Source organism: Panthera uncia, chromosome A2 (assembly GCF_023721935.1).
Source record: "Panthera uncia isolate 11264 chromosome A2, Puncia_PCG_1.0, whole genome shotgun sequence".
Lineage (NCBI taxonomy): Eukaryota > Metazoa > Chordata > Mammalia > Carnivora > Felidae > Panthera > Panthera uncia.
The window spans coordinates 160,049,191-160,075,030 of NC_064816.1; the positions used below are offsets into that span (position 1 = coordinate 160,049,191).

The window sequence follows — 25,840 nt, forward strand, 5'->3', positions numbered from 1 at the left end:
CGCTCCTGTACTGAACAGGACAGCGTAAGGAATGTGCTAGGACTGACCTACCTGCTAAGACAGTGGTCTCTCGTTATTTGATGGTACCCACCATCCAACAGGAAGTGTGTGAGAGCCACGTGTGGGGCGGGAGCAGGATGGATATGTGGTGTCCGAGGTTCCGACTGGTCGGTGTCGGCATCGCAGGGGTTGCTGAACGTTCTGGGTACCCCTCTGCTTGGGAGCGTATTACATTGGCAGAGAATGGCTGCCTTCCAGAAATGATTTCTTTGGGGAAAACTTAGAATACATTTTGTCTTGGAATGACTTAAAATGTGATCCAGCTTGATGCACGTCATATAAATGATGCCAAAAAAAAAATACAGAATAAGTTCTAAGTTCAAAAGTACATTTATTTAAAATGTGGGCAAGATATCAATATAAAAGAAAAGAGTATAAGAAATAAAAATAATCAAAGTACAAAACATTTCAAATCTTTAACATCATAATTTAGAGATAGCAAGGTCTTTATTTACACCATTTTATTCGTAGTTGAAGTTCTATTAACAGTGTTGTGAAAACATTTAAAAACCTGGCAAATGAATCATAAAACCTAATGTGGGCTCATAAATTCATATAATACAAAACATAATTTATGTTTCCTCAGAATAAAATTACACATCTTAAAAAGATGCAGCATATGTATCCTATTGGTTTTCCTGCTCTAGAGCGCCTGCCTCCCAAAGCAGCTGGCAAACGTGGGCCTCTGCAGGAAGCGGGTCCGTCCACCCGACGGCGGCCGCGGCCGGGCCCGTGCCCAGGACTCCAGTCGCGGTGCGGATGCCATCAGTTAAATTTATACGTAGGTTTGTTGAGGAAAACACGCTTCGAACACGAGGCAAGCTTACATCCCTACGGGACCCCAAGTCTCATTAACCAGCGTCAGGGCCCGTCTAAGACCCTGGACCGCGTTCCTCGTACCCACTCAAACCAGGCAACCCGGATCAGGGGCAGCTTTCCACGTGCCCCGCACGGACTGCCACGGCCCGCGTACCCCAGCCTCTGCGGCGGGGCCTGGGACCAGCGCCCGTGAAGAGCCAGCGCGGCCACCCCGCGGAGGCGGCGAAGCCGAGGCCGCATCACGGCGGATGCCCCTTTCGGCCACAAGGCAGAGCCCAGGCAGCCGCCCCTGGGGCCCCGCACAGGACCCCCCCCCCCCCGGCCACCCCGGCAGCTCTCCACGCAGGCTCCGTTCCGTCTCTAGACAGGACACGAGGCCCCTGAGAGGACACCCCCACATCACCCAGATGACTTCTAAAGCCGTTCTTTCTGAAAGTCAAGGTGGCACAGACTAGACATTCACAAACGTCTAAAAATCCGGGAAAGACGTAAGAGTACGAACCGTATGAAGACAGATGCTTCTAGCTTACGGCAGGGCACCTGCAGCGATCCAGCCGGCCTCTTACCGCCCGCGCCACACGGATGCGTGCGGTTCCGATCCTAGTGGGGACGGGGGCCCTGCACCGAGCCGCCTTCAGAAAAAGGATATGATTCATAGTCCAGTGTCTGCGTGAGCACCCCGGTGAGCACGAACTCTGCGTTATGGACGTCTGAAAGAGAGGGGCGGACCGTGAGGACGGACGCGCTGCTGTGCGCTCGCGCCCACAAACACGGCAACACACCGTACCTATGCCCCGTGCGAAATACTCCCGACATAAGTGAAGGTCGTTCTCGCAGGATATTAAGATGATCTCTGATAAGCTCTAAGGAAAAGAAAGGGAGTTTATCGGTCACCGAACAGTGAATCTCGTCGGGGACGGCGAGGAGTCGGCTGTTTCCCTTCTATCCACCTTATTTTGCTTGTGCTCCACAAGTTTCCGGAAAGACGGCTGTTTAGACAGTACTCGTCCCCCTGCACATTCCACGATCGCCTTCATGGTTGACAGGCTTGGGCAGATTCCAGGCGTGATGTAAAAATATTTTGCCTAAAAATGAAACGAAAATACGTGCACTTTGAATCGTTAGGGTACGTCAGTCTTCATAAATCCTACCCTGAGAGTTTCGACAAAATGTGTCATCTCGGGAAGTTCCGGAAGGAAGTACCACCCCGCTGCGAGCCCCCAGCCTGAGACGGGCCTGGAGGAAGCCGGGAGGTAAGTGTGGAAAAAACAAGCCTGTCCTTGTGTCAGGTGTGAGCTGTGAGGAGTACAAGTGACTGGAACTGACGTTCCTAAAAGACACGAAGAATTCTGTGGGATCAGGAGGAACAGTGTAAACATTTTTCACCATTTCCATAGAATTCTAAATGGGCATTAGATCATCCCCCTCCGTCTGTCAAGCGCGAGGCAGGCACAGCGCCTGTGTTCTCTTCGTTACCCGGGCCTGGTTGGCGCTCCGACTAGGAAATGATCCTGCCGGTTAAGATTCAGTTTCCTAACGCCTTTGTTTTCAAGTGTTCCATAAAGCACGGTGTTAAACTGCTTGCAGGAAAAGAACTAACGTTTGGAAAACGCTGCTGTTTCGAGGGAGATACACCCTAACGGCATTCTCGTGCCTCAGCTGGTTCCTTAAGTGTAAAAACAGAACAGCCTGAACGTTTTCTTGTGTGTGTCCAAGGAGCTTCTCTAACAAATGTTTAAACATCTTCAGTCTTGAGTTACTCAGGCATACATTCAATTCACGTTTTGCCAAGAATCTTCTTTCTCCAGCTGCGTGTGCGTCTAATGAGAAGAGCGTTAAGTAGCAAAGATTTGTTAAAAGCAGAAAACCCAACTTAAATGCCTCGCACCGATTAAGTTATCCCTGGCCACGCGCTCTGAAGGCCCAGGGACACCGCGCGCTCCCGACAGCCAGCAGGGCGCAGGGCTCCGGAGGCGCACTGGGTCTCCCCGGCCAAGACCTCCAGTAACATGTCCCGGGAGGAGCACCAGGCTCCCCCCCACCCCCCGCCGGGCGTGTGTCACCTCCAACCGTGCCATCTGTAACTCCGTGGGGACCTTTCCCTTTAAAGTGTACCTTGAAGAGTGGAGAAGCGTGCGCCCTCTTCAAGGACTCTTCCAGACTGAAGGAGAACAGCACTTCGGCCTCGGCGTCTCGGAGGAGGTAGTTCTGCTCATCTGGAAGACAAGAGCCGCCCGCTCAACAAAGTGCAGAGACCCAGGGGACACGGGCCATGCACCCCGGAGGTCGTGCCGCCGGTCAAGTGCACGCCGCTCGAGGCTCACGCTTCCCTGGGAAAGCTCTGACTCCGGAAATGTCAGCCGTATGTCTGACAGTGTCACTCACTCTGCCCCGGAAACAGCCAGAGCAGGTGAAGGACAGTGCGTCTCCACCTTCTGAGGTTATAAGCTCGTGGGAGACACTGGACTGAGAGGAAGGGCCCCTCCCGGCCGCCGCTTTGCACTGTTTCAGGGAGCTCATGGGGAGGTCAAGAACCCCAGGCCCCAAACGACCAGCTCGGAACGAGCATCACACCCAGCGTGTGTGTGTGTGAAATACCACAAGTCTCGGACTCCATGATCTGATGACCAATGAATCTTTATAGATCTGACAAAAACACATTCCGTTTAAATACCGGACGGCGTATAGCACCTTAGAAAGAACGGTTTCACCCGACTTAGAAGCCTTTAGGCAATTTTAATTGGTTTTCAGAGTTACAAGAAAAGTTAAAGATCACAAAATGTCTTAAGCTTCTCATAAATGTCTCACGATCAGAGAAGCATTTCTTCCTTTCCTCGTTTTCTAAGAGTAACCCAGTAGCATCACAGCGCTCTAGCCAGACGGCACGCTGCTCCCCGACACGGTGGCTCAGGCCGGGGACACGTGCTCCTTCAGCCACACGTCCTTCTCTTAACAGGGATGCTTTAAAAATGTAAAAACCGGTCCTACCTAGCTCACGGGCCAGAGTTTGCCGACCCGGAGCAAAGCAAGCCAATCAGTAAAGAGACCCCGAGATGACGAATGACGAACTGCTAGAGATACGAGGTCAAGTGATCAGCCAATCCGGGAAAGCGGCTCTGCGGTTTTCGGTGGGAAAAGGTATGACTGTCCGAAAATGGGAGAAGTGAAAACAAGCAGTTCAGTCACACAGAAAATGTCTGACATGTAAGTTCTAAGGCAAAACTCGAGGCTGATCTGCCTTCTCAGGAGCTGGTGAAGAGCCCCACGCGGCGTCAGGGGCTTGGATGGAGAGAACGGTCCCCGGAGGAACAGCGGCTCTGACGACCCCATTACGGGGAGATTTCAGACAGGAACAGAGCTGCGTCACCCTTGGGAGGAGTCTGTGGGAGGAGTCAACCTGAAAGTTAAGCTTTTCACAGCCGCACAGTGGAAATGAGCACCCCAGAAAGCGACAGTCTGTAAAAGTAGTGTCTCAATCTCTATAAATCAGAGACAAACACAAAATTACAAAACCACACCCCTAGCACACGATGAAAGCTATCGGCCCACGTGGGGTGCCAGAACCCCAGCCGAGGGAGCCGGTGCAGGCAGAGAGGGGGCCCTGCACCCACAAGGTGGTGCTGGTGATGCTGGGACATGGGTCACACGCGCGGGAACTAGGTAGTAAACACGCGTAGCGTTCTGGAAGCCAGGCTGCTTGCCGTGGGAGAACGGATTTACAGACGCAAGAGCAGAAAAGCCTAGAACTTTCTTGTGCAAAAGCCAAAAGTGTTCAAACACAGAGAGGACAGCCTGAGGGGCCCTGAAGCCAGAATGGCTCTCACTGTCCCAGTCGGGACAGTCTAGGCATCAAGGACAGCATGGTCACAACCCACGGAATGCCAGAGAAAAAGGGCTGCACACAAGGAGATAAACGAGTACATCAAAGGAACGGTGGCAATGGCACACTTCCCAGTACTTCCCCACAGACTTACTACAGCGGAGGCGGCCAGCAGACATCGCCTGCACCCAGGGGTCCCCGTGACCCCCTCCAGTGACACGACAAATCAGAACCGCGCCACCCCGGCAGGAGCCGCGCGAGGGCACGGCGCCCACCGGAGTTGCCGCACTCCATCGGGGGAAGCGGCGGGCAAACCCACACGGAGACGTGACGACCACGTGTGCTTCTGAGCTACCCTGTGGCTTTCAAGGAAGGACATCACGGGGACAACCAGGCAGAGCCGAATGAGGTCTGCAAACCAGACAGTAGCAGCAGATCCTGATTTTGGCGGCTGTGCCGTGGCCGTCTGGCAGAGCATCCTCTTCTGTAGGTAACACGACATCAGGGATGATGGCGCGTCATCTTGGGAACGTACTCGTTCACGGTTCAGGAGAAGGCAGCGATCTGTACTGTTTGCTAACTGCAACTGTTTGCGAACTTGGGGATTGTTTAAAAAAAGGTGAGAGAGATTTGATTTCAAAAGCCAAACGTGTTCCTTAAAAACCCATCAAATGCTAACAGATGAGTAAAAGACGTGAACCTGACAGCAACGATTCAGATATTAATGACTCCAGATAACCTAAGGTCCATATTCTTGAGAAACTTAAAGCTTTTGGCAAAACAAAAGGTCTTTAAATATGTATTAAATATGTATGTATTAAATACGTATTAAAAACCAACCATTTACACACACCAACAAACTGACCCTAAAGTTCACCCGGAAAGCAAAGATGCAAAGCAGCCAGCTCGACACTGAAGGACGGGAACAAAGATGGGGACCGCCACTGACGGACCTCAGTGCTCCAGCAGACAAGACCATGTGGCACTGGCCAAACAAATAGATCAATGGAGAGAAGCCCAGAGACAGAGCCAAGAAACAATCACCTTGGTTTTTAACAAAGGTGCAAAGGCAATCTGAGCAAAAATCATTTAACAACTGGACGTCCACACGCAAGAAACTGAATCCAGACACAGACTGTACATCCTTCTCAACTCAAAATGCATCACTGACCTGAGTGTGAAACACAAACCATAAATCTTCTAGAACACAGAAGAAAAATCTAGATGACCCTGAATATGGCAATGACTTTAGCTACAACACCAAAGGCACGATCCATGGAAGAAATGTGATAATCTGGACTCCGTTAAAACTGAAAACTTCTGGGGCGCCTGGGTGGCTCAGTCGGTTGAGCATCCAACTTCGGCTCAGGTCACGATCTCACGGTTCGTGGGTTTGAGCCCTGCATTGGGTTCTGTGCTGACAGCTCAGAGCCTGAAGGTTGCTTCGGATTCTCTCTCTCTCTCTCTCTCTCTCTCTCAAAAATAAACATTAGAAAAAATTTAAAAATAAAAACTTCTCTGTGAAAGAAAGTGTCAAAAAAATGAGAAGACAAGCCATGAATTTGGAGAAAATATTTGCAAAAAACACATTTGATAAAGGACTGCTATATAAAATATACCAAGACCTCTTAAGATTCAGTAAGAAGACTACCCAGTTAAGAAATGGGCAAAACATCTGAACAGACATGGCATCACAGAAGATACAGTGATGGCAAAGATACTCCACATCGTGTGTCATTACCGAAGCGCAGATTAAAACAACCGTAAGATCGCCCTTCTACAGCTGTGAAAATGGTGGAAACCGCGAACACTGACAACAGCAAATGCAAGCAAGGATGTGGAGCAACAGGAACTCTCCCTGCTGGCGGGAGCGCAAGACGGGGCGGCCAGCTGGGAAGGCAGCTCGGTGGCTTCTTAACAGAACTAAACATACTTTTACCATACAATCCAGCAACCCCACCCCTTGGTATTGGCTCAAGGAGTTGAAAATTTATACCCATGCACAAGCTACACACGAATGACGGCAGTGGCTCTATTCGTAATGGTCGGGACTTGAAAGTTCTGACCTTCAGCAGGTGCACAGATTAACTGTGGTCCGTGCAGACAATGGAGAACCGTTCGGCGCCAAACAGGAACGAGCTATGAAGTGAGGAGACAGGGAGGAGGCTTACGTGCCTATCACAAAGTGAAAGAAGGCCACTCTGGAAAGGATACGTGCTGTAGGAGTCCAAATGCAGGACGTCTAGAGAAGGCAATGATTATAAAGTGGAAACACTCTCTTATGTCTGGAAATTTAGGGGATCAAATATGAAACGTCTGAACAGTTACTATTAAATAGTAAACGTTTATATTACAACTAAACCACCTTCTAACCCTCAGACATCAACAGTTATACCAGAAATAAATGAGTCAATCAGAACTTCTGTGACACAGGAAATGCCGTAAACTTTATAAAAAGATAAAAGAATCACGTGTCACCAACTGGCAAACTTGGTAAACTAAGTCAAATTTCCATTAAGGAACAGCCCATATCATTCTAAAGTTTACAACTGTTACAAAAACTTGGGAGCTAATCTGTATGTTTATAGTAATTGTTTCTACAAATGTTTTCTTTTGCCTGCATTTATTTCATTAATAGCTTTTAAGAACAAAAACATTAATTTCAATCGGAAGAGTCTCTACAGTTATCCTCGTTACTTGCGGATTCTGCATTTGTGAGTCTGCCTACTTGCTACAATTTACTTGTAAACTTCTGCATCGCTCGCGGAGACGCACAGAGCAGCGACAAACCCGAGGACCAGACGCGCACGTTCCCAGTGGGGGCTGAATAAGGCAATGCTGGGCCTTCATCCGGTTTATACCACCAACAGTTTCCTTTCTGTGGTCTATTTAGTGCTAATTTTCCCACACGTTTATGCTTTCTGCTGGTGACTGGTCTCAAAAGTGCCAGCACGGAGCGCGGCCGTGCTCCCAGGGAAGAGGCCGCAGGAGACCCGGTGGCCTCCTTTGGTGTCGGTTATGTGCGGCCGGCCAGGCGCTCGGTGCGAGGGGGCCAAGAGCAGGTGTTAACACGGGCTCTTTGACACAGCGCACACGTACGTGATGTTTTCCAGATACACACGAGGGTACGTATGGATCGGCTGATGAGCACAGGACCAGGGGCTCACAGGAGCCCAGCCCTGCTTCCTCTGGGAGCGATGGTTCAGTGCTCAGGAACCCGTGTCTGTGGCTACTCTGTAGGACATAACACCAGGAATGACAGGGATCGACTATATTATTGTTGAGAATTCAGGTTTTTTCATTATTACTGATTTTCAGGTAAATGATTCTTTTCTATGACTGACTTTCTGTGATGTGAACATCACAGAATTTTAAGTTTGGTTTAGCTTTGCTATAAACAACAAACCTAAGTGTCTGCAAACAAGTTATTTTTCTGGATCATACTTTCTCATCTGTATGTTAGACTACATGAACTTCAAACTACGCGTGCTTTTCAATTTTTTTACAGTAAAGACTGAATCAGATTTAAACACGAGCGGCTGAGAAAACGACACGGATCTGCAATATGACAACATGTCCCCATCAGGGAGAAGTCAGGTTAGAGCGTGAGGGCAGTGAGGACGGGAGGGTCTCTGCTGGCCTGGGGCATCCACGGCATCCCCCTGCCCCAGGGGTAGAACGAGCGGGCACAGCCGAGATAGTGGGAGGAGAGCCCTGGGCCCAGGGCAGGTGGCTGCGGAGAAACAGGACAGTGGGTGCGTCCTGACAGGGGGCCGGGGGGGGGGGGGCCGGGGCCCACAAGGGAGCTAAGACTCCGCACCACTGCGAGATCGCGGTGAAGCTTGTCCGGGCCACGCACCTGCTCTCCCGCTCCACCTGCACCAGTGGCCAGGTGAGGGCTCAGGATGTGCATGTGGGGGGGCATGTGGGCGGGGAGCACCACACGGGGGGTGGGGGGTGGGGGTCACACTGCCGCTGCTTCCACTAAAAGCACTTCGGTCCACTGATCCGTGTAACAAAACCTATGCTTTCTCTGCCGTCTCTAAGCACGACCACCTAGAAGGACTTCGCTCCTGGTGCCCTGAACGACGCAGGGCAGATGAGGAGGGGCGGACGACCAGCCCTCTGACGGAGCCCGCAATCAGAGCCGTGCCCGGACACCCCTGGACGCCATCCCTGTACCCTGTGCTGCACGCGAGATCGCACTGCACGGCCAGCATCCGAACCGAACACACGCATCGGGATCGGGAAGCGGCGAGGCGGAGGCCTTATTCCCCCCAACGTCCAAACGCCGAAGCCTTCCTATTTCCCGGTCCGAGGCAAAAGTATCAAATGACTCACTGGGACGTGGGAGACGTTTATGAATTTAATGGTGAGTTCTCAAGAGTAAGAAAGCAAATGAGGCGTTTGCTGGGACGAAAGCAGAGATAAAGTCGAGAAAAACACGAGTCGGTTTTCCACATTAGCAACGGAGCTGTGGACGCTACGTACCGATAAACGTCTGACACTTGAAACACTCTTCCAGCCAGTCTGGCGTCACGATGTGCTTCACCACGGAGATGGCCGTCAGGAACTTCACCGTGCGCGTCACTTTGCTGGCGATGAGGTGTGTGCATTTCTGCGCAGACTCGGCGACCTCGCCCCCAAGGATGTAGAGCTTCTGGAGGGAGGGGCACAGAGCGGAGGTGAGCGCGGGGCCGCACCTGAGCACGGCGCGCCGCGCTGGCCTGAGAGCTGGGAGACGGCGAGCACAGCAACGCACGTGCACGTGTCCGGAGTCGACCCCGCGCCTTGAGCTAAAACCAGCGATTCCCCGAGGGCCCCCGTATCACACCCCACAGACACGATGCCCGGAGAACGAGGCGGCGCGCTTCCTGAAAAGGCGCGAACATGCCCGGACTTTCTAAGCTGAAATGGGTGTCGATGAGGCACGTTAACAGACAGACCCTGTTCATAAAAATTAGAGAAGTGACTGAGAAGACGTGAACGTCCAGGAAAGAGCTCAGTAACTAGGCTCAATTTTAAAAGTGAAAAAAATTGATACGGCACTTAGGGCGGTTTCTTCTCCTTCAAAACCTGAGCGGTACGATGAACGAAGCCCACGCGACGACAGGCCGACTTACACCCTCTTGACCGCCGCCCCAAAACAACAGCCAAGCAAGATGCCCCCTCCCTTGTGCTGTTACTTCCCACAGCACGCTGAAGGCTGCGTTCCCACTTCCTGTCCAAGCACAAGCACGCGGCCCTGGTCCCCACCCAGGAGAACCGGCCTGCGGCTTCCCCGACACCGGGGGGGGGGGCTTCTGGGACGAGCACGTTCAAGCAGGTTGCTCGCGTTCGCAGGACCATAAATGTGGGTCTCGTCTACTCACCCGAGTTACGTTTTCTACTATTAAGAGAGCAAGGGTCTAAGTATAAAACTATAAAAACCACAGAACAAGGTGAAACATCACTTACGATTTAATGGCTACTTTTACTGTAAAAACGACTACAACTGATTTACAAGCCAAAAAGACTGTTGTAGCAGGACGTTCCTGATTAAATGTTCCTTTAACACACTGCTAGCCTAAAGCCAACGTGTACAAAACGGAACGGTGCTAAAACTCCTCCCAGAACGTAGAATGGAATTTCACCTTAATATACTGTTGAACTTGCACAGGCTCAAATCCAGTGAAAAGCACAAAAGGGGTCAATTCTGGTGTTAACTTTTTGGTGGGAGGGGGTAGATCTTCAATTCTGTGAAAGAAAATAAAAATGCTGTTTAGCAAACAACAGATTCTAACAGCTTGCACAAGCCTTCAGAGCTCCGAGTGTGCGGGGTTCCTCGGTAAGGGGCAAGCGCGAGGGCCTCCCCGCCTTGGACGCGGTCACCCCCGAGACCGACGCGCTCTGGCTCAGGCGCACGCCGTCTCTTCCTCAACACCCTCCCCCCCACCCCTTAACACCAGAATTCACCCACACAAAGGTCTCCACGGGCTTTAAAAAGAAAGTGGGGGTTTTAGCCAGCTGTGCCAGTGGAAGCGTCCCTCACGGGCCAGGCAGTGACAGGGGCATCCCCGGAGCCGCACCTCTGGCAGGCGCCAGGCCCCTGTCCGCTGCCCTGTCTTACACCAGAAGCACAAAGCAAGCGATCTGACTTAGGCACGCATTTTAAATGAAACCTCAGTCTCACGTAGCTGACACTTGAGGCCATTTAGGTAAAATAGTTTTTTAAAGTTTGTTTGTGGCATTTTGATGACAACTTAAAAAACGCGTCATCACACGACCGAGACGTTCCTGAACGCTCCTGGAACACGGACTGTGATGTGGGGGTGCAATGGGCCTGATGGAGAGCAGGGGAGAGGCGAGGGAAGCTGGTGACTGCGGAGGACCGCCTCATCGAGTCCGCCTTGGAAGTAACGGCTTTTCCACACTCACGAAAGAAGGAGAAAGGTCCCCGCTCACCCTGCACCTGCCCTGCCTTACGAATCACATGACCCACACCGGCCAGCCAGGTCTTCGGCAGGTGAGACCACTGCCTCCGCACACGTCCTTCCACGGGGCTCTCGGCCCCTGCCCGCCTGGGCCGCGGGGCTCACCTCGGGGACGCAATCCCACACTTGCTCCTACAGTGCGGCCCGCCAGCCCTTCCCGCCTGCCGCTTCACCGACTGCGGTGGGACACAGTTTCGCTTAAAAATAAAAAGATGCAGGGCGCCTGCATGGCTCAGCCAGTTGGGTGTCCGACTTTGGCTCAGGTTCGAGCCCCGTGTCGGGCTCTGTGCCGACAGCTCAGAGCCTGGAACCTACTTCAGATTCTGTGTCTCCCTCTCGCTCTGTCCCTCCCCTGTTCATGCTCTGTCTCTCCCTCAAAAATGAATACACTAAAAAATATAAAACTTATAAAACCAAGAAGATTCAAAAACGTCCCGGAATCTCCCCAACTGTGAGCGTTTCTAACACAGGCCTGCAGAGAACCCCAACCATAGCGGCGGGAAGGGGCTGTCCGTACCTGGCTCTTTTGGAAGAAGGCTGGACGTTGGTCACTTCGTTCTGCTTCAGTTTGGGAGGCAGCCTCACGCCCTGTAATCACACCGGTGTCCACGTCAATCGACTGCACGAAACACAGCAGCTGCCCACACACCCGCGTCGGAGAAGCGTCCCTCCGCCACACAGAAGCCAGCCGCGCCTGGATGGCAGCGAGGAGGACGCCGGCCAGGGGCCAGAGGGCTTTCTGGAGGGGCCCGCGTGCCTGGCACCTGCCTGCCGGCTGGCCCTTCCCAGCCCAGCTGCCACACGACAGCGTTCGTTCCCGCGTCGTCTGCTGTCCCGACGTGGGATTTGGAAAACACACTCCCTGCAATCACACCCCTAAAACACGGCTGCTCCCGCAACAGAAATCTGGCGTGTGGCGGCTCACGAAAGCCGTCCCCGGACGGACCGCCGCGCTACCAGGGGCTACGCGGGTCACTCGTTTTACTGCGTGAAGCCACTGCCTCTCCATCTCGGGCATTTACCTTCACGTTTTCTAAACACCCCAGCTGTATCCACACGACCGAAAAGAAAGTCGGCGCAACTCCAAAAAACATGCGAGACCCGCTAGCCCGTCAGGCACGGGGCCAGGCTCTCCTTCTCTGACCTTTGCCCTGAGGACACAACCCTCGGCCCCTTAGTCTCCAAACTCCACACGTTGGGGGCAACGAGGAACAAGGTAAACTGGCCCCTGAGTCTCTGAGACCCGCGGCTCTGTGACCACCACACGAAGCCGCGGGACAAGCCACCGTCCAGGCCCCTGGGGCCGTGCGGGGGAGAACATGACCGCGTTCCCACCTTCATCCCGAAGGCCACGGAACATCTCTGCCACACGGGCGAGTCAGGAGAATATTTGCTTTTGCTGGTGTGTCAGAGCCAGTCGTGTCTTATCAAATCATAACTACTAGTTTAAGCAAAGAAAAAACACAGGACCACATTATCACTAGCCTACGGGCTCCTTGACAGACTCCGGACGATTCTCGGCAGCTCCCAGGTTAGATTCGGAAAACAAGCGGGGCAGGTCATCACAGAACACAGGCTGGGGTGTCACTGGGTGACCCTGACCGGAGGGTTCCCCTCAGTTCATTGTTCACAGGGACACAACCCCCCAATTAACTCTGTAGTGCTGAGGGATGTGCTGAAAATCAGCGGGCACGTGACTCAAGTCCCTTGATACAAACAGACAGGTAAACACACATGGTGACCCGGGCGTAACCCTAACCCCTACATCACACGGCCACCCAGCATCCAGGGATCACACGGCGTGGTTACCGCAGCGTGACACGGAAAACAGGACCCGGCGTCCCAGCATCACACGAGGGAGATGTGGCTGCACGGCCCCTGCAGGAAGGCCGCCCGTCCCTGCTTCCGAGCCAACAGCCACCGGCATCCGACCTCCTCGCGTCCCGAGCCGGCGGCCTCACCCACCAGGGCCCGGCCCACAGTGAGGGGGGTCCCCATCCTGTACCACGGGCAGCCCGACGCGAGTCAGAGCGGCCAGCGCTGTCCCAGGGCTCCTGCCCCGTGAGTGCTCGTGCCTCCCCTCTCGCTGCAGCTCCTCGAGCAGTGTTCCCCCGTGCACACATACGGGCAATGACAAAAGCACCGACTGAGGGGGAGCGAAGACCCCGGGCGTGCTGAACGTTCTAGGACGTCGTGCTGACAAATCACTTAAAGAGTTTCGAACGTACAAACACGGGTCTGTGCCTACCGCGTTCCTGTAAGACAGGGACAGCCCAAGTGACCGGGCCGCTGACTGGACGTACCATCAGCAGTTCTGCCGACACCTTCAGCGGGACCCTCCAGGCATCTAGAGAGAAACGAGTTGCATTTACAACGACATACCGTTCAAGTGGAAAAGCCCTTTGTAAAGCCCTTTTCTGGGGCCAGTAACGTTACATCAGACACGTCGGTGGCTCAGTGGACATTCATTAATGATAAATGCAAGCACCACGCTTACGCCGAAAAACGTTTTCAGTACAACGGAAGGGGAGAGCAGCCAGCAGCTGCGGGACGTGCTCGGGTGTCCCGTACTGAGGGTTCTCCAGGTGAGGGACACGAAGAAACGCAGCACAGCACAGGTGTCCAGGGCGGAGCCGCCCCCCAGCCCACCCTGGCGTCACTCCGGAAGCCGTTCCCGGGAACCACAACCACCCGTGACAACGGGAGGCCCACACAGAGGACCACGGCACGTCAGGGTGGCCGAGGGACCGGCGCACCTCCCTACACGATGGCCGTGCTGCTTCAAGGACCGACCACAGGTCTCGGTAAAGCTCCCGGAACTGAAGTCAAACGGGCAGATACGTCCCAGGGAAGCAGACTGTGGCTTAAAACGAAGAGCCATCCAAACACCAAACTCAAGAGCCACGATTAAAGCCACCGGAAAACCAGACTTAATGAGCATTTTGAAAACGGAGCCTATCAAGGCAGAGCTTGAACGGGCATTTTCTGGAGCGCATTCAGCTGAGTGTCAGAGCGTGTCCCGCAGGGCGGGGGTCCGTGTGGCCCAGGACGAGCAGCTGGCAAGGACAGAGGGGAGACCACAGGTGCCGGCCTACAGCCGAAGGAGCGCAGGCGGGCACGGGAGACCAGCAGGGGCAGGCTGGGGAGGCCAGACGGAAAAGCGGAGTGCTCCTTCTATCCCCGGCATCTACTAAAAAGGCAGGAGAGAACACCAAACCGGCAAGAGCCCCTGGGCAGGGTCGGGGGAAGGGACTAAGAGGAGGCTGGCGCACAGCGGCGCCTCGGGCAAGCGAGAGGCGGTGGACGCAGTCTAGCACCCGCACTGATGAATCTGACCCGTGAAACTGCACTTACCCAGGAGACTGAAAACCAAGTGCGGGGTAGGGGCAAAGGGCTCCTGCAGACTGAACGTCGTGTAGCGGCCGCAGTGGGCCTGTCTCAGCGCCTCGAAGTTCCCCAGGAGAATGTCGCCAAGCCACTGGGCGTTCACGCACGGTATTCTCCACTCCTTGGCCTTCTCGTACTTCAAACCGGCAGGCCTTTTTGGTTTTGAGGAAAAACACACTTCATTAAATGCTAGAAGCATCTACCGTTCAAACCAGCGTTTCTTTTGCATCTGGTATCAGAGACCCAGCAGGGCTGCCCGAGCCAAGGCGACCGCAGCCCCTGGCTGGCGATCGCGATCCCAGGGTGCGTCCAGGCTCACGCCGCGGTCCCACATCGCCCGCGAGCCCCGCGTCTGCCTTACTCCCCGGACCCGACTCAGCTGACTCAAAGCCCGCGAATTTGAGATTCTAGTTCACCGCAGTGCTTTACGGACGCCTCTGCGAACGTCAAAACTTCACTGCTGTTACTCCCACAGACCGTTTTCGGGCTCCCAACACCGAACTGCTGACACACCCGCCAAGTCGTAAGCGGGCTTAGGAGCCCACGTGGCGTCAGAGGCGTGCTTACTCTTTACAGATGAGCACCGTGTTGCTGCGGCACAGGTAGCCCGTGTACTTGGCGCCTGCCAGGTAAGCCATGAGCTTCAGGTCGTCCCTGTCACTGTCGACAAATCCAGTCACAGAAATAATCTAAGCACAAAGAGAGCAAATAAGGCCAAGACGCAGTGACGATTTAACCCGTGGCCACTTCCTTCTCCGGGCCTGTTCTGTGCACGTGGCGTTCCCGCGGGCAGCTGGGAACGCCGCTCCCGACAATGTCGAAAGCAGCATCCTGTTCACGGGACGCAGGCTACATCTGTAGCCGGCGGGGGAGGCGACCGAGATACCAGACCCGAGGAAGCTTCTTCTGTGTCGGGAGGACGCTGCTGACGTCACTTTAACAGAGCCGTCCTACTAAGCGTGTAAATACGAACGGGCGAGTTCTGCACCCTCCCGCCCGTCCCAGTTCTGAGGTCGTCGGAGTGAGAGAGCCCACAGGTACCGACAGGGGCCTGCCCGGTGATGGCCACTCCAGCACAAGACCCCCGCTTTACTCCGGGACCTTAAGTCGCGTCCGAGACGCTAGAGACCCGGTTAGACTCTCCTACGTGCAGGAGCCTGTGCCGCCAGGCGCACGGGAGGGGAGGTGTCCACCCGGCCTGGGCCCTCGGGCGCCGGGCCAGAGGGAGCCCGCGCGGGAGGCAGAAAGCAGCGCAGGACCTACTCTGCCGGAGGAGGACGAGCACAAAACAAAGCCGAGTCCCTTACGTGCTGAGAACACGGCTTCCCTCCGGGGGGGAAAGCCACCGGGAAGTGAAGGGCACGGTGGGGCGGCACCATCTTCCTCTTCTTCAGGACGGTATTTAGCCAGTGCGCTGTGACACATCTCTTCCTCTCCCTGATCGCCTACCAAAGACAGAATCACGGGTCTGTTGTGCTTGGGGCTTTGTGGCTGCAGGGTCACGCACAAAACCGCAAGGCTGGACAGCTACGACGACACCTTCCCGGGATCAGGAAGCCCTCGCGGGGATGTCACGACACCTAGCCCTCGATTTACCAAAGGGACAAACGTCACGATTGAGAACGTGACGACCCACACGCGAACGGGAGCCTGCAACCGGGGCAAAGGCAACACGCTTTGTAACCACCTTAAAAATAATCACGGAATGAGATCACATCTGTGGTCATCAAAATTCAATTAAAATGCCCCTGCAAGAAGATGGAGGGCCCCCAAAAGAACAGGCTCCGAGAAAACGTCACCGCCTACCTAAAATCAGCCATGGAGGGAAAAAAAAACCTCACAGGCATTTCTACAGTTTTAGTTGGAAAGTGGATCCAGAAAAAGGCTACAGTGTTGAAGAGCAGTTTCGGGGAGGTTGTTTATCACACACGTATTAACAGGGTTCTGTCCACAAGTAAGAACGCTGTTAGAAGAGAAGACACGGAACTTGAGGCCACAGATGAGGGGACACCACGCGAGCCCACGCCCTGCAGGAGTTTACAGAGGCTCCGTCCAGCCCCGCGCACGAAGGCCCCCAAGGGCGCAAGTCCCGCTTCCGCCCCCCACTTGGTCACGGGGCTGCCCTGGACTGAGAGAAGGGGCGCGTCCTTGGCACACCGCGCTCAAAGACGTAAAGGCCAGGCGTCCACAAGGTTATCTGTCCCAGCAAAGACTGGTGAAAAGAAGGGACTCTGCTCTCTTCAGAGGTAGAAAAAGGTCCTTTCCAAACACGGCAATCACCAGAATCCTAAGATGGGCCCGGTGATGGCCACTCCAGCACAAGACCCCCGCTTTGTGGGCCCCGTTTTCATTCCAGTCACAGGGGACGCCGCCCTACTCACCTGTGCGTACATCCCGCTGACCTGACTCTCGCAGAGGAGATGTGTGCACCGGCTCGAGAACGTCGGGTCCACGGTGCCACCGTGCGCCTGGATGATCTAGACACACAGGAGAGCCAAAGTCATAATCAACCTCGTGTGCTCAGGAGGACAGGGTACGGTTTCCAATTAGACTATTAAAGAGCCCATCGTCTATTTTTATAGTATATTTCACCAGAACATATACGATATACGTGTGGGTTATATTTACAGGTTCTCCACTCAGCACCGTTAAGCGAAAATGAGCTCCAACGTTCATTTAACTTGAATTTCCAGAGGGAAAGACAAGAGAAACGAACGTTCTCTTTCTGTAACACGGTTCTCTCCACCTCGCACTGCTCACATTCTAGACCAGCCAGCACCGCGTGGTGGAGGCCGTCCTATGCTCCCCTGACCTGCACCCACTGGACACCTACTACCCGCCCTGGTGTCATGACATTTCAGACATTGCCAAATGTCCCCTGGGGGGCACAGCCACCCTGGCTAAGAGCCATTATAATAAATAAATTAAAAAGCAGGAAGTTAGCAAACCCCAAAATTTATCTTTAACAACACATCTGTCTTAGGGCTGAGGGAACTATTCTGTGGCATTGCACGGTGCTGGCAGCATTTGTGAAAGTCCAAAGAACCGCGCACCAGAAGGGAGGGACTTTCGCGGTCTGTTAAAAAAAAACACCTGCCCCACAAAACGGTTCTGCTTCATTTACTTTTTTTTCATGTTTATTTTTGAGAGACAAAGAGTGAGCAGGGGAGTGGCAGAGAGAGAGAGAGAGGGAGACAGAATCCGAAGCAGGCTCCAGGCTCTGAGCTGTCAGCACAGAGATCGACGTGGGACTCGAGCTCACAAACTGCGAGATCGTGACCTGAGCTGAATTTGCACACTTAACCGACTGAACCACTCAGGCACTCCTTGCTTCACTTACATTAAAAAAAAAATTTTTTTTTAAATGTTTATTTATCCCTGAGTGAGACACAGCATGAGCAGGGGAGGGGCAGAGAGAACGAGAGGGAGACACAGAGTCTGAAGCAGGCTCCAGGCTCCGAGCTGTCAGCACAGAGCCCGATGTGGGGGGCACAAACCCACGGACCGCAGGATCGTGACCTGAGCCAAAGTCGGATGCTCAACTGACTGAGCCACCCAGGTGCCATTTACTTTTTAAATTTGATTTTGATCGGGGCGCCTGGGTGGCTCATTCAGTCGAGCATCTGACTCTTGATTTTGGATCAGGTCAGGACCTCAAGAGTCGTGAGATCGAGCCCTGGGTCAGGCACCGTACTGATGGTGTGGAGCCTCCTGGGGATTCTCTCTCCCCTGCTGTCCTTCCCCCACTCACGCTCTTTCTCTGGAAAAAAACAAAAACAGAATTTACCGGTTTTTGTTTCAGCAGTGCACAAACATGGCTTCCTAAGGCATGTGAGCAAACCAGCGGTTTCTACACCACTGGTTCTCATCCCCCTGCAGCAAGCACAGTCAGCTCTTCGCGTGTCTTCCGATAATTCCGGGTATGTTCTCACGAATCCACGCCTCCTGACCTCCTCCTGCGGGGCTCACCCTGGCTCGCTTCTCCTGCGGTTATTAGGAGCCGTATTCCCTCCCTCCCGCCTGCCTTTCTTAGTTTTCTATGCACCTTTCACTACGTCATTCCCGAACTCTTCAACACACGACTACCGTCCGTGGTGGTATCTGACTGTGCCCACAAATCCTGGACGCGCCCCCCTTCACAGCAGAGCTCGGCCTCCTCGCTTGGTACGGGCTGGACAAACAGGATACGGTGCGGCGACCGCATACGGCTTCCCAGACAGCAGACGCTGTGGCTTCCTCCCTGCTCCGCCTCAGGTCACCTGCCCCGGCGGAGGCCAGCGCTGCCCCAGCCCCACGGAAGGCCCCGTGGCTCCCGTCGCCCGGCTCCCCCCGACCACACGCGAGCAGAGCGCCTCGGCCACAGCCACCCTACTGAGCCACGGCAGGGTCTCCACTCGCGAAGCACCCTCCAGGTGACACGTGTTCCCTGCTGGGAGTCACCATGTTGCAGAGGACTCGTTACACGGCGGAGGGCACGGTGTAGCTCTTCCCGCCCCGACAGATACGGCACATCAGGTCACATCAGAGCGCATGTCAGCTGCCCCTCGGGGACCGCTCCTCCCTCTCCAACTGAGGCCGGCGCCTCCCTCCACTCATCTCCACGACTGCCCTCCACCCTCACCCAGAGAATTCCTCTCCCATCTCCGCGGGAGGGGGCGCCCAACCGTGGCCGCCTGAGGACGCGGTCACCACAGCGGCGCGTCACGGGCAGACAGGCCGCGACATCTGAAGCCAGGAGCCACTCTTCCTCGGGGCTCCGAAGATGCCGCCGGCTGCTCCGTGACACCAGATGGCCTCCCAACTGCTGCTTCTTAGAGTCGTCCCTGGGGCGCAGCTCCGGGCAGCCCTCCCTCTGCACCCCGAACTTGCGGCAACGGTGCCCGTCCGTCCCTCTCTACGTGCTCCTGCCCGTGCTTTCTCTGCGCTGGCACGCCTGTCCCTTGCTACGTGCCCTCCTGGACTAATCCCGGAGCTTCAAACAGAAGAAGACTCGTCTCTATCTTTTGTGTCTTTGAGTTAAAAAGATATCTTTGTTTTGAGGCCGGTTTCTACACATCACCTTCCAACACTTCTGTGATTTTTAGAGAATTTCCTGCTGCCGTGATTCTCAGACGGGCCTCTCCCCTCCTCTCTCTGCCTCCTGCCCCAGGTCAGGTTACCAGCATCTCCCAACTGGCCTAGTCACCTGCCTGCACTCCCGCAACTCAACGTTTCATGGTTTGGAATGTACGTCTCTCCTTTTTCTCCATGCTTTAATAACTACAGGGAGAAAATCCGACTTCTGTCACGTGGCACAGGAAGAAGGTCTTCGAAGGGGTGGCCTGGCCGGGAGCCCGTGCCTTCCTGCCACCCCCTCCCCATCTACACCGAGGGTTTCTCACTGGGACACCCTCCATGCTCCCTCCTGTTTGTCCTAAGACTGAGTGCAGGAACCACCTGTCCCCACAGGCCTCTCTCAAGGCCCTCGCCCCCACCCAGCGCGCTGTGTTTTCTCACGGCTCTCGCTGCACCTGCCGTCCTGCCTCCTGCTCATCACAGGTGGCTGTTTCTCCGACTGATGTGCGGTTTCCCCCCCCTCGTGCATTCCCAGTGTTCTCTGTCTCACACGGAGAGTGTTTCGACAACAGGAATGCTTTCGGGGAAGCGCGTTTAAGATCTGCCCGAAGCATACTTAGTCTTTTTTTTTTTTTAAATTAGAATCAGTTTTGATTTGCGGCACTAACGGCAAAAGCGTTTACTTCTCTTTTTCCTTAAAGGCCAACATACAAAATAATAAATACGAGCGCTACGGTTCCACTACAGACTAGAGGCTCTGAGGTCCCTTCCCAGCTGGAGAGTCTAAGATTGTCCGGCACTCGCCTCTGGAGACAGAAAGGATTAAGGCACACAGAGGTTGATGGTCCCTATCCCAGGGCACCAAACACCTGATCTCATTCTCACATCCCCAGTTATGCACAAATAACCTGTGGCCCTGAGAGTTTAAGAGCTGGAAGAACCTCAAGAATCACATGTCCAAGAACCTCAAGTCCAACATGCTTCCCTTACAGCGGGAAACACTGAAGACCAGAAAAGTGATCTATCTGCCCAAGGTCACAGAGTGTCAAAATAAAATGCCCATAATACATTCCCAACACAACAACGTGTAGGTCAGTGAGGGCAGCCAAACAGACAGAAGGCCAATCCGCATTCTGCAAGTCCTCAAGACCGAGCTGCGTTTCTTCAGGCACAACTCACCCTTTTCCAGGTGGCCAGGAGCTGTTTATCAGACATCTGCTCAGGATAATCTGCAATTGCGAACACACAGCCCAGGAGGAACCCTTCTTCGGGAACTGGAACGGAATCACACGAGGAAAATAAAACCCCCTGAGTACGTGTGCGCAAAAACGGAGGCGTTCACTTCGCTGCATTCATTCTGCATTTCTGAAGCCGGTCGCTCTCGACCCGGACGCTCGCAGCCTGAGCGGTAGGTTCAAAACACAGGTCCGCAGGCTCGATGGTGCGCACGGGCGACCGTGTGGAGCCCCGTGAGGGGCCCCGGTGCTGCCTTCAGGGGCCAGGACGCCCCACCGTGACAAGTGGGGCCCGCGTTGGGCACCGGACCCGTTCCCCTCCGTGAGGACCCTCCCGACGGGAACCCTCAGCCCCTCACCCCACCCTCGCGCCTCCCCGAGGAGACTTTAGGGGAGAGAGAGACCGCGCGCGTTACTAACTCTCCACTGCCGGGTCGTGTCCAAACAGCTGGTGCGGGTGCTGGTGCGGGTGCTGGTGCGGGTGCTGGTGTGGGTGCGGGGGCGGCGGCGGCTGCGGCTGCGGCGGGGGCGGGGCCTGGGGCGGCAGGGCCTGGGGCGGCGGGGGCGGCGGGGGCGCGGCTGGCGCGTGCATGTGCTGCTGCAGGTGCAGGCGCTGCAGCTGGGCCAGCTGCTGCTGCTGCTGCAGGTGCTGCTGTAGCTGCTGCTGCAGGTGCTGCGGGGGCTGCGGCTGCAGGGGCGGCTGCGGGCGGGGCGGCGGCGGCGGCGGCTGCGGGAAGGGGTGTGGCTGCGGCGGGGCGTAGGGCTGCTGCGGGATCTGCGGCTGCGGCTGCAGCTGCAGGATCTGCTGGGGCGGAAGGTGCAGGACCGGGTGCGGGGGCGGGGGCGGCGGCTGCGGCAGGTGTGGCTCCGGGGCCACCTTCACTTGGCCGAACAGCACGGCGCCGGCGTTCGCGTGGCCCTGCTGGCTGTGGTTCACCTGATGCTCTAAGGTTTTCGTGGGCGCTGAAAGGGACTGTAGGATCTAGAAAACAAAAACGAGGCGAAGTCATTAGCGACAGGGAAACGGCCTAACGTCCTCCAAGCGGGAGAACGTGAGCGGACCCTGCCATCTCTTCAGCACCGCGCGACACGGAGGCACCAAACGGCAAGCGTCACCAACTTCGATAAAGCGAACGAATTCACCGGAATTCAGAATTTGGAAGTAAGTAACACGGAAGGAGCTAATGCCTTAAAATTGACACACATGTAAACTCACACGGCTGATGTGTTCGACGGAGCACAGTCACGGGGCTGCAAAAAAAAAAAAGGGGGGGGGGCGGGGGGAGGAGAAAAGAGAGGCGCCCTGCTTCCTCGCAGGGGTCTGTGCGCCCCCCGCAATGTGCTGCGGGCACAGCGCCTCACCGGCACCCCCCTGTCCCCCTGCCAAGCTCCAGACTTCTCCTAACCCAGGGATGCTCCAGGGAAAAAGTGGACCCTGCAGCCAGTCGGCCTGGCCCGAGCTCCTCTCCGCACCTGCCATTTTCCAACGACGAAAGGGGCCCCGGAGGAGGCGGACGTGAAGACCACCCCCCAGCGAAAGCACCCCCACCCCCCCTTCTGTGGTCACCGTGCCCTGCGCCCTGGCAGCTCTGTAAACGGGGGCCGGAAGAGACACCAACGGTAGGTCTGTTTAATGGCAAACGGTCCCTCAACTGAGAAATCCTCAGCACAGCTGCTGAGTCAACCTTCCCCAAAAGGACGGGGGACTCTTCAGAAGGAGCGAAGTGTTTCGAGCCAGAGAAAATCCAACTGCCCAGACCGTTCCTTTCTAGTTCCTCCTTCACGACGACAGGCGTAAGCGGAGAGCCGCCCGCAAGCTGAGGGGAGGGAGGGGACAGGGCCAGGAGTCGGGAGAGGCCAGAGCACCAGATGGCACGTTACTGTATCATCCTGCACAGCACTGAATGTTATGTCCTACAATGAATTTTTTCCCAATTGAAAACACACTTGCCATTTAAACAAAACTCTAAAATCCAGTTGCAACGTAAGCCACGACTAAATCGAAAACCTCAAGTATGTTCTTAAAACGTATCTTCCGCTTAAACAGACTCCAGAACGTAAAGGCGACAGACTCTGGATTTCGTGGCCAAACAGCTGCCTCTAAAACTGATAGAGGCCTGGCGCCCGGGGGGCTCAGTCAGGTGAGCATCCAACTTCGGCTCAGGTCATGATCTCAGGGATCATCAGATCAACTTCCACGTCGGGCTTTGCTCTCAGCGTAGAGTCTGCTTGGGACTCTGTCTCCCTCTCTCTCTGCCCCTCCCCGGCTCGTGCTCGCTCTCTCTCAAAAATAGGCAAACATTGAAACAAAAAACAAAAAAACTAAGGCCAAACTCGAGGCTTGCACGATCTGTCTTTGAAATCACTTACAGGTAAGACCTCTCTCTCCATAAGGAGTTCTCTCCACACTTCAGAAACTCCTCAGTAGAGCTCTAACCAGAAAAACTTTTTTTAACAAACTCATAACCGGCAGGGTAACGATTTATTCTCTATGCTTAAAAGTACTAAAAAGTACCGTGTAAAGTGGAGGGAAATGGACCTCAGCGCGTACCACACCCAGACAGCAGGACAGCAACTGGGATGCTCACACGTCCACAAAAGCCGCGAGGGGCGGGTGGCGGACAGCTGCTAGGACTTGTGCGGATCAGTCCTGAGCCTGTCAGCGCAGGGGGCCAGTAACAGTGGCTGCTTCTGGAGAGGACACAGGAGTTAAGGGCAGGAGGGAGTTTACCACTTTATACCCTTTGGTGCCACTGGAATTTTTTAAAGTTTTGTACACATGTATTTTTTTACTCTCAGAAGTCACAACCCACATGAGCTTGACTGGGAATAAGGAATAAAGGCCTGTCCGCCACGATGGTCAGGTCAAACCAGTGGTGTGCCTCAGGCTGCCTCCCCCGCCCCTGCATCCCAACCCCAGATCACAGGGCAGGTCTGAAGGACCCTCTGTACAAAGGGTGAAAAGACCAGGAGTGGCTGAAGGTCTGGAGCCCGAGGCTGTTCCCCTTCCATCCGGTGGGGGGGGGGGGGGGGGGGGGGGGGGGGGCGGGGTGGGTGCAGGCTGTGAGCACAGGGTGGCTCGGAGCAGACAGCGGTCAGGACGAGAGCCCTGGCCTGGGGTAAGACGGACCCCGGGCTGGAAAGCCGGGCTTTTCAACCCTCTGATGTGCCTCTTGTGGAAAACACGCGCTAGTCTCGAGCAATCAAACAAGCGGGATTCTTGGCTGCTTGGTCGCATAATCTGCCATTCCACAAACAACAGTTCTTAACGAATGTCAAGTCTGGATTCTTCCTTCATGTAACGCTATGGCTTTCTTTATTTAAATTACTTCCTACCAAGCGCCCCAATATATAAAGAATTTCAACACAAACAACATGGCTCTAGCCACTACCAATTCGCAACCTATACAAATTTTGATGATTGGCTGTGTTCTCCTTATCCCCAATCTATTTTTAAACTAAATCTGTCCTCTAGCTGTAACATTTCAAAACTTCGTTTTCTTCACTTCTAGCAGCAAAATGTCCCTGCAAACCAAAACCACGCGCAACGCCTCTGGGCAGCCGCTCTCCCTGGGGCCCGGGCGGGGCTTCGCGGGGCCTCGCAGCGCACCAGAGCCTGGGGCCGGCTTCTCCGTCGGCCCTCCTGCGGGGCGCACCCCACTCCCTGATGCAGGCACCCATTTCCACCCCACAGGAGCGGATTCCATCCAAATGTGAATTCAGGGAGCATGGGATCGAAGTGGACGTGGGAGAAGCACAGGGCGGCAGCAGGGGCAGGGGCAGCGGCGAGCCGACGGACGGACAGCAGTGGGGACAGCAGGGGGACCCCGGGCCCCAGACCACAGGACAGGTCCGTGCGCGCTCCAGCCGCACGCCCAGGGGCCGCCGGGCCTCCCTGCGCACGCCCCGGTCACATCACCGCTGCCTCCGGGCTGTCCTCCGGCTGCCTTCTCCACCGGCCTCAAGCCCCTGGCTTTCCGGTTGGTTCTTTCTGACCATCGGCTCTGCTCCTCTCACGGCCCTCTGGTGCCGGGCCCAGGACCTCGTGGCTTTAGCACCCACTCCCCATTGGAGCCGTTCTCTGCGTTCCGTCCTCCCCCCACCCGCAGGGACCCCATGTGAGCGTGGGCCCCAACGGACAGAGCATTCCGTCCTCTCCCCCCCCCCCCCCTCAGCCCCCCCCCCCCCTCCCCTCAGGTCCTCCTCACTCGCCACCACCCTCCAGAACGGTGTCCCGCCGACTCAAAGTCCTCCCGGCCCGGCAGGTACAGGACCGCGATGGGAAGTCCAAGTATGGCGGTGGCGGGGAGCCCATGGAAGGCGCCTCGCCGCAAAAGGGGAGTCTGCCGCTTGGCCACCACGCACTGTCACCATTCAGGCTGCAAAATACTGGCTCACCCACCTTGCGGGAAATGCCACAAATCCCGCTTTTGTGGATAATCCCACGATTTTGGCAAAAAACCCCACGATCTTCTTTGCCCCAACATGAACACGCCAGGCAGAAGGTCGCACTGGTTGCTGGCTACGTGTAACCTGGGCCCCCTCCGTCTCTCATCTTCCCAACCACCGACCCTCCGACATCGCTAACTCGGCTGCCACGCTCTATTGCCTGCACCTGTCCTTCGGTCCGTCCGTCATCTCCTCGGCCTCTACCACCACCGCCCCCGGCCCCACATCCACCTGTCCTTCTGTCATCTGCTCAGCCACCACCACCCCCACGTCCTCTTGTCCGTCAGTCCGTCCGTCATCTGCTCGGCCTCCAACACCCCCCCGTGTCCGCCTGTCCTTCCGTCCGTCCGTCATCTGCTCGGCCTCCACCACCCCTCGCGTCCGCCTGTCCTTCGGTCCATCTGTCATCTGCTCGGCCTCCACCACACCCCACGTCCACCTGTCCTTCTGTCCGTCCACCACCTCCTCAGCCACCAACACCTCCCCGCATCTGCCTGTCCTTCGGTCCGTCCGTCATCTGCTCGGCCTCTACCACCCCCCCC

At 55.4% G+C, this 25,840-nt stretch overlaps 1 protein-coding gene and 1 long non-coding RNA gene across 9 annotated transcripts in view; one reads left to right on the forward strand and one right to left on the reverse strand.

Moving 5' to 3' along the window:
- The window catches only part of LOC125930326 (uncharacterized), a 29,582-nt gene extending 19,107 nt beyond the window's left edge, over nucleotides 1-10,475 (forward strand). For 7 of the 8 annotated variants that reach the window (XR_007460145.1, XR_007460144.1, XR_007460143.1 and 4 more), the window contains 2 exons: nucleotides 8,208-8,296; nucleotides 8,747-10,475. This is a non-coding gene — a long non-coding RNA (uncharacterized LOC125930326). The remainder of the gene's footprint in view (nucleotides 1-8,207; nucleotides 8,297-8,746) is intronic. The other variant, XR_007460150.1, reaches the window with a different exon arrangement.
- PAXIP1 (PAX interacting protein 1) overlaps nucleotides 672-25,840 on the reverse strand; it is a 50,945-nt gene continuing 25,776 nt past the window's right edge. Inside the window, exons 7-21 of the mRNA XM_049642152.1 lie at nucleotides 21,270-21,831; nucleotides 20,794-20,888; nucleotides 16,941-17,036; nucleotides 15,867-16,004; nucleotides 15,127-15,248; nucleotides 14,527-14,711; nucleotides 13,476-13,519; nucleotides 11,690-11,760; nucleotides 10,333-10,435; nucleotides 9,191-9,359; nucleotides 2,995-3,095; nucleotides 1,830-1,964; nucleotides 1,667-1,742; nucleotides 1,529-1,589; nucleotides 672-841 (exon numbers count right to left, since the gene is read on the reverse strand). Of these exons, the coding sequence (XP_049498109.1) occupies nucleotides 826-841; nucleotides 1,529-1,589; nucleotides 1,667-1,742; nucleotides 1,830-1,964; nucleotides 2,995-3,095; nucleotides 9,191-9,359; nucleotides 10,333-10,435; nucleotides 11,690-11,760; nucleotides 13,476-13,519; nucleotides 14,527-14,711; nucleotides 15,127-15,248; nucleotides 15,867-16,004; nucleotides 16,941-17,036; nucleotides 20,794-20,888; nucleotides 21,270-21,831 (1,974 nt within the window). The 3' untranslated portion in view covers nucleotides 672-825. The remainder of the gene's footprint in view (nucleotides 842-1,528; nucleotides 1,590-1,666; nucleotides 1,743-1,829; nucleotides 1,965-2,994; nucleotides 3,096-9,190; nucleotides 9,360-10,332; nucleotides 10,436-11,689; nucleotides 11,761-13,475; nucleotides 13,520-14,526; nucleotides 14,712-15,126; nucleotides 15,249-15,866; nucleotides 16,005-16,940; nucleotides 17,037-20,793; nucleotides 20,889-21,269; nucleotides 21,832-25,840) is intronic.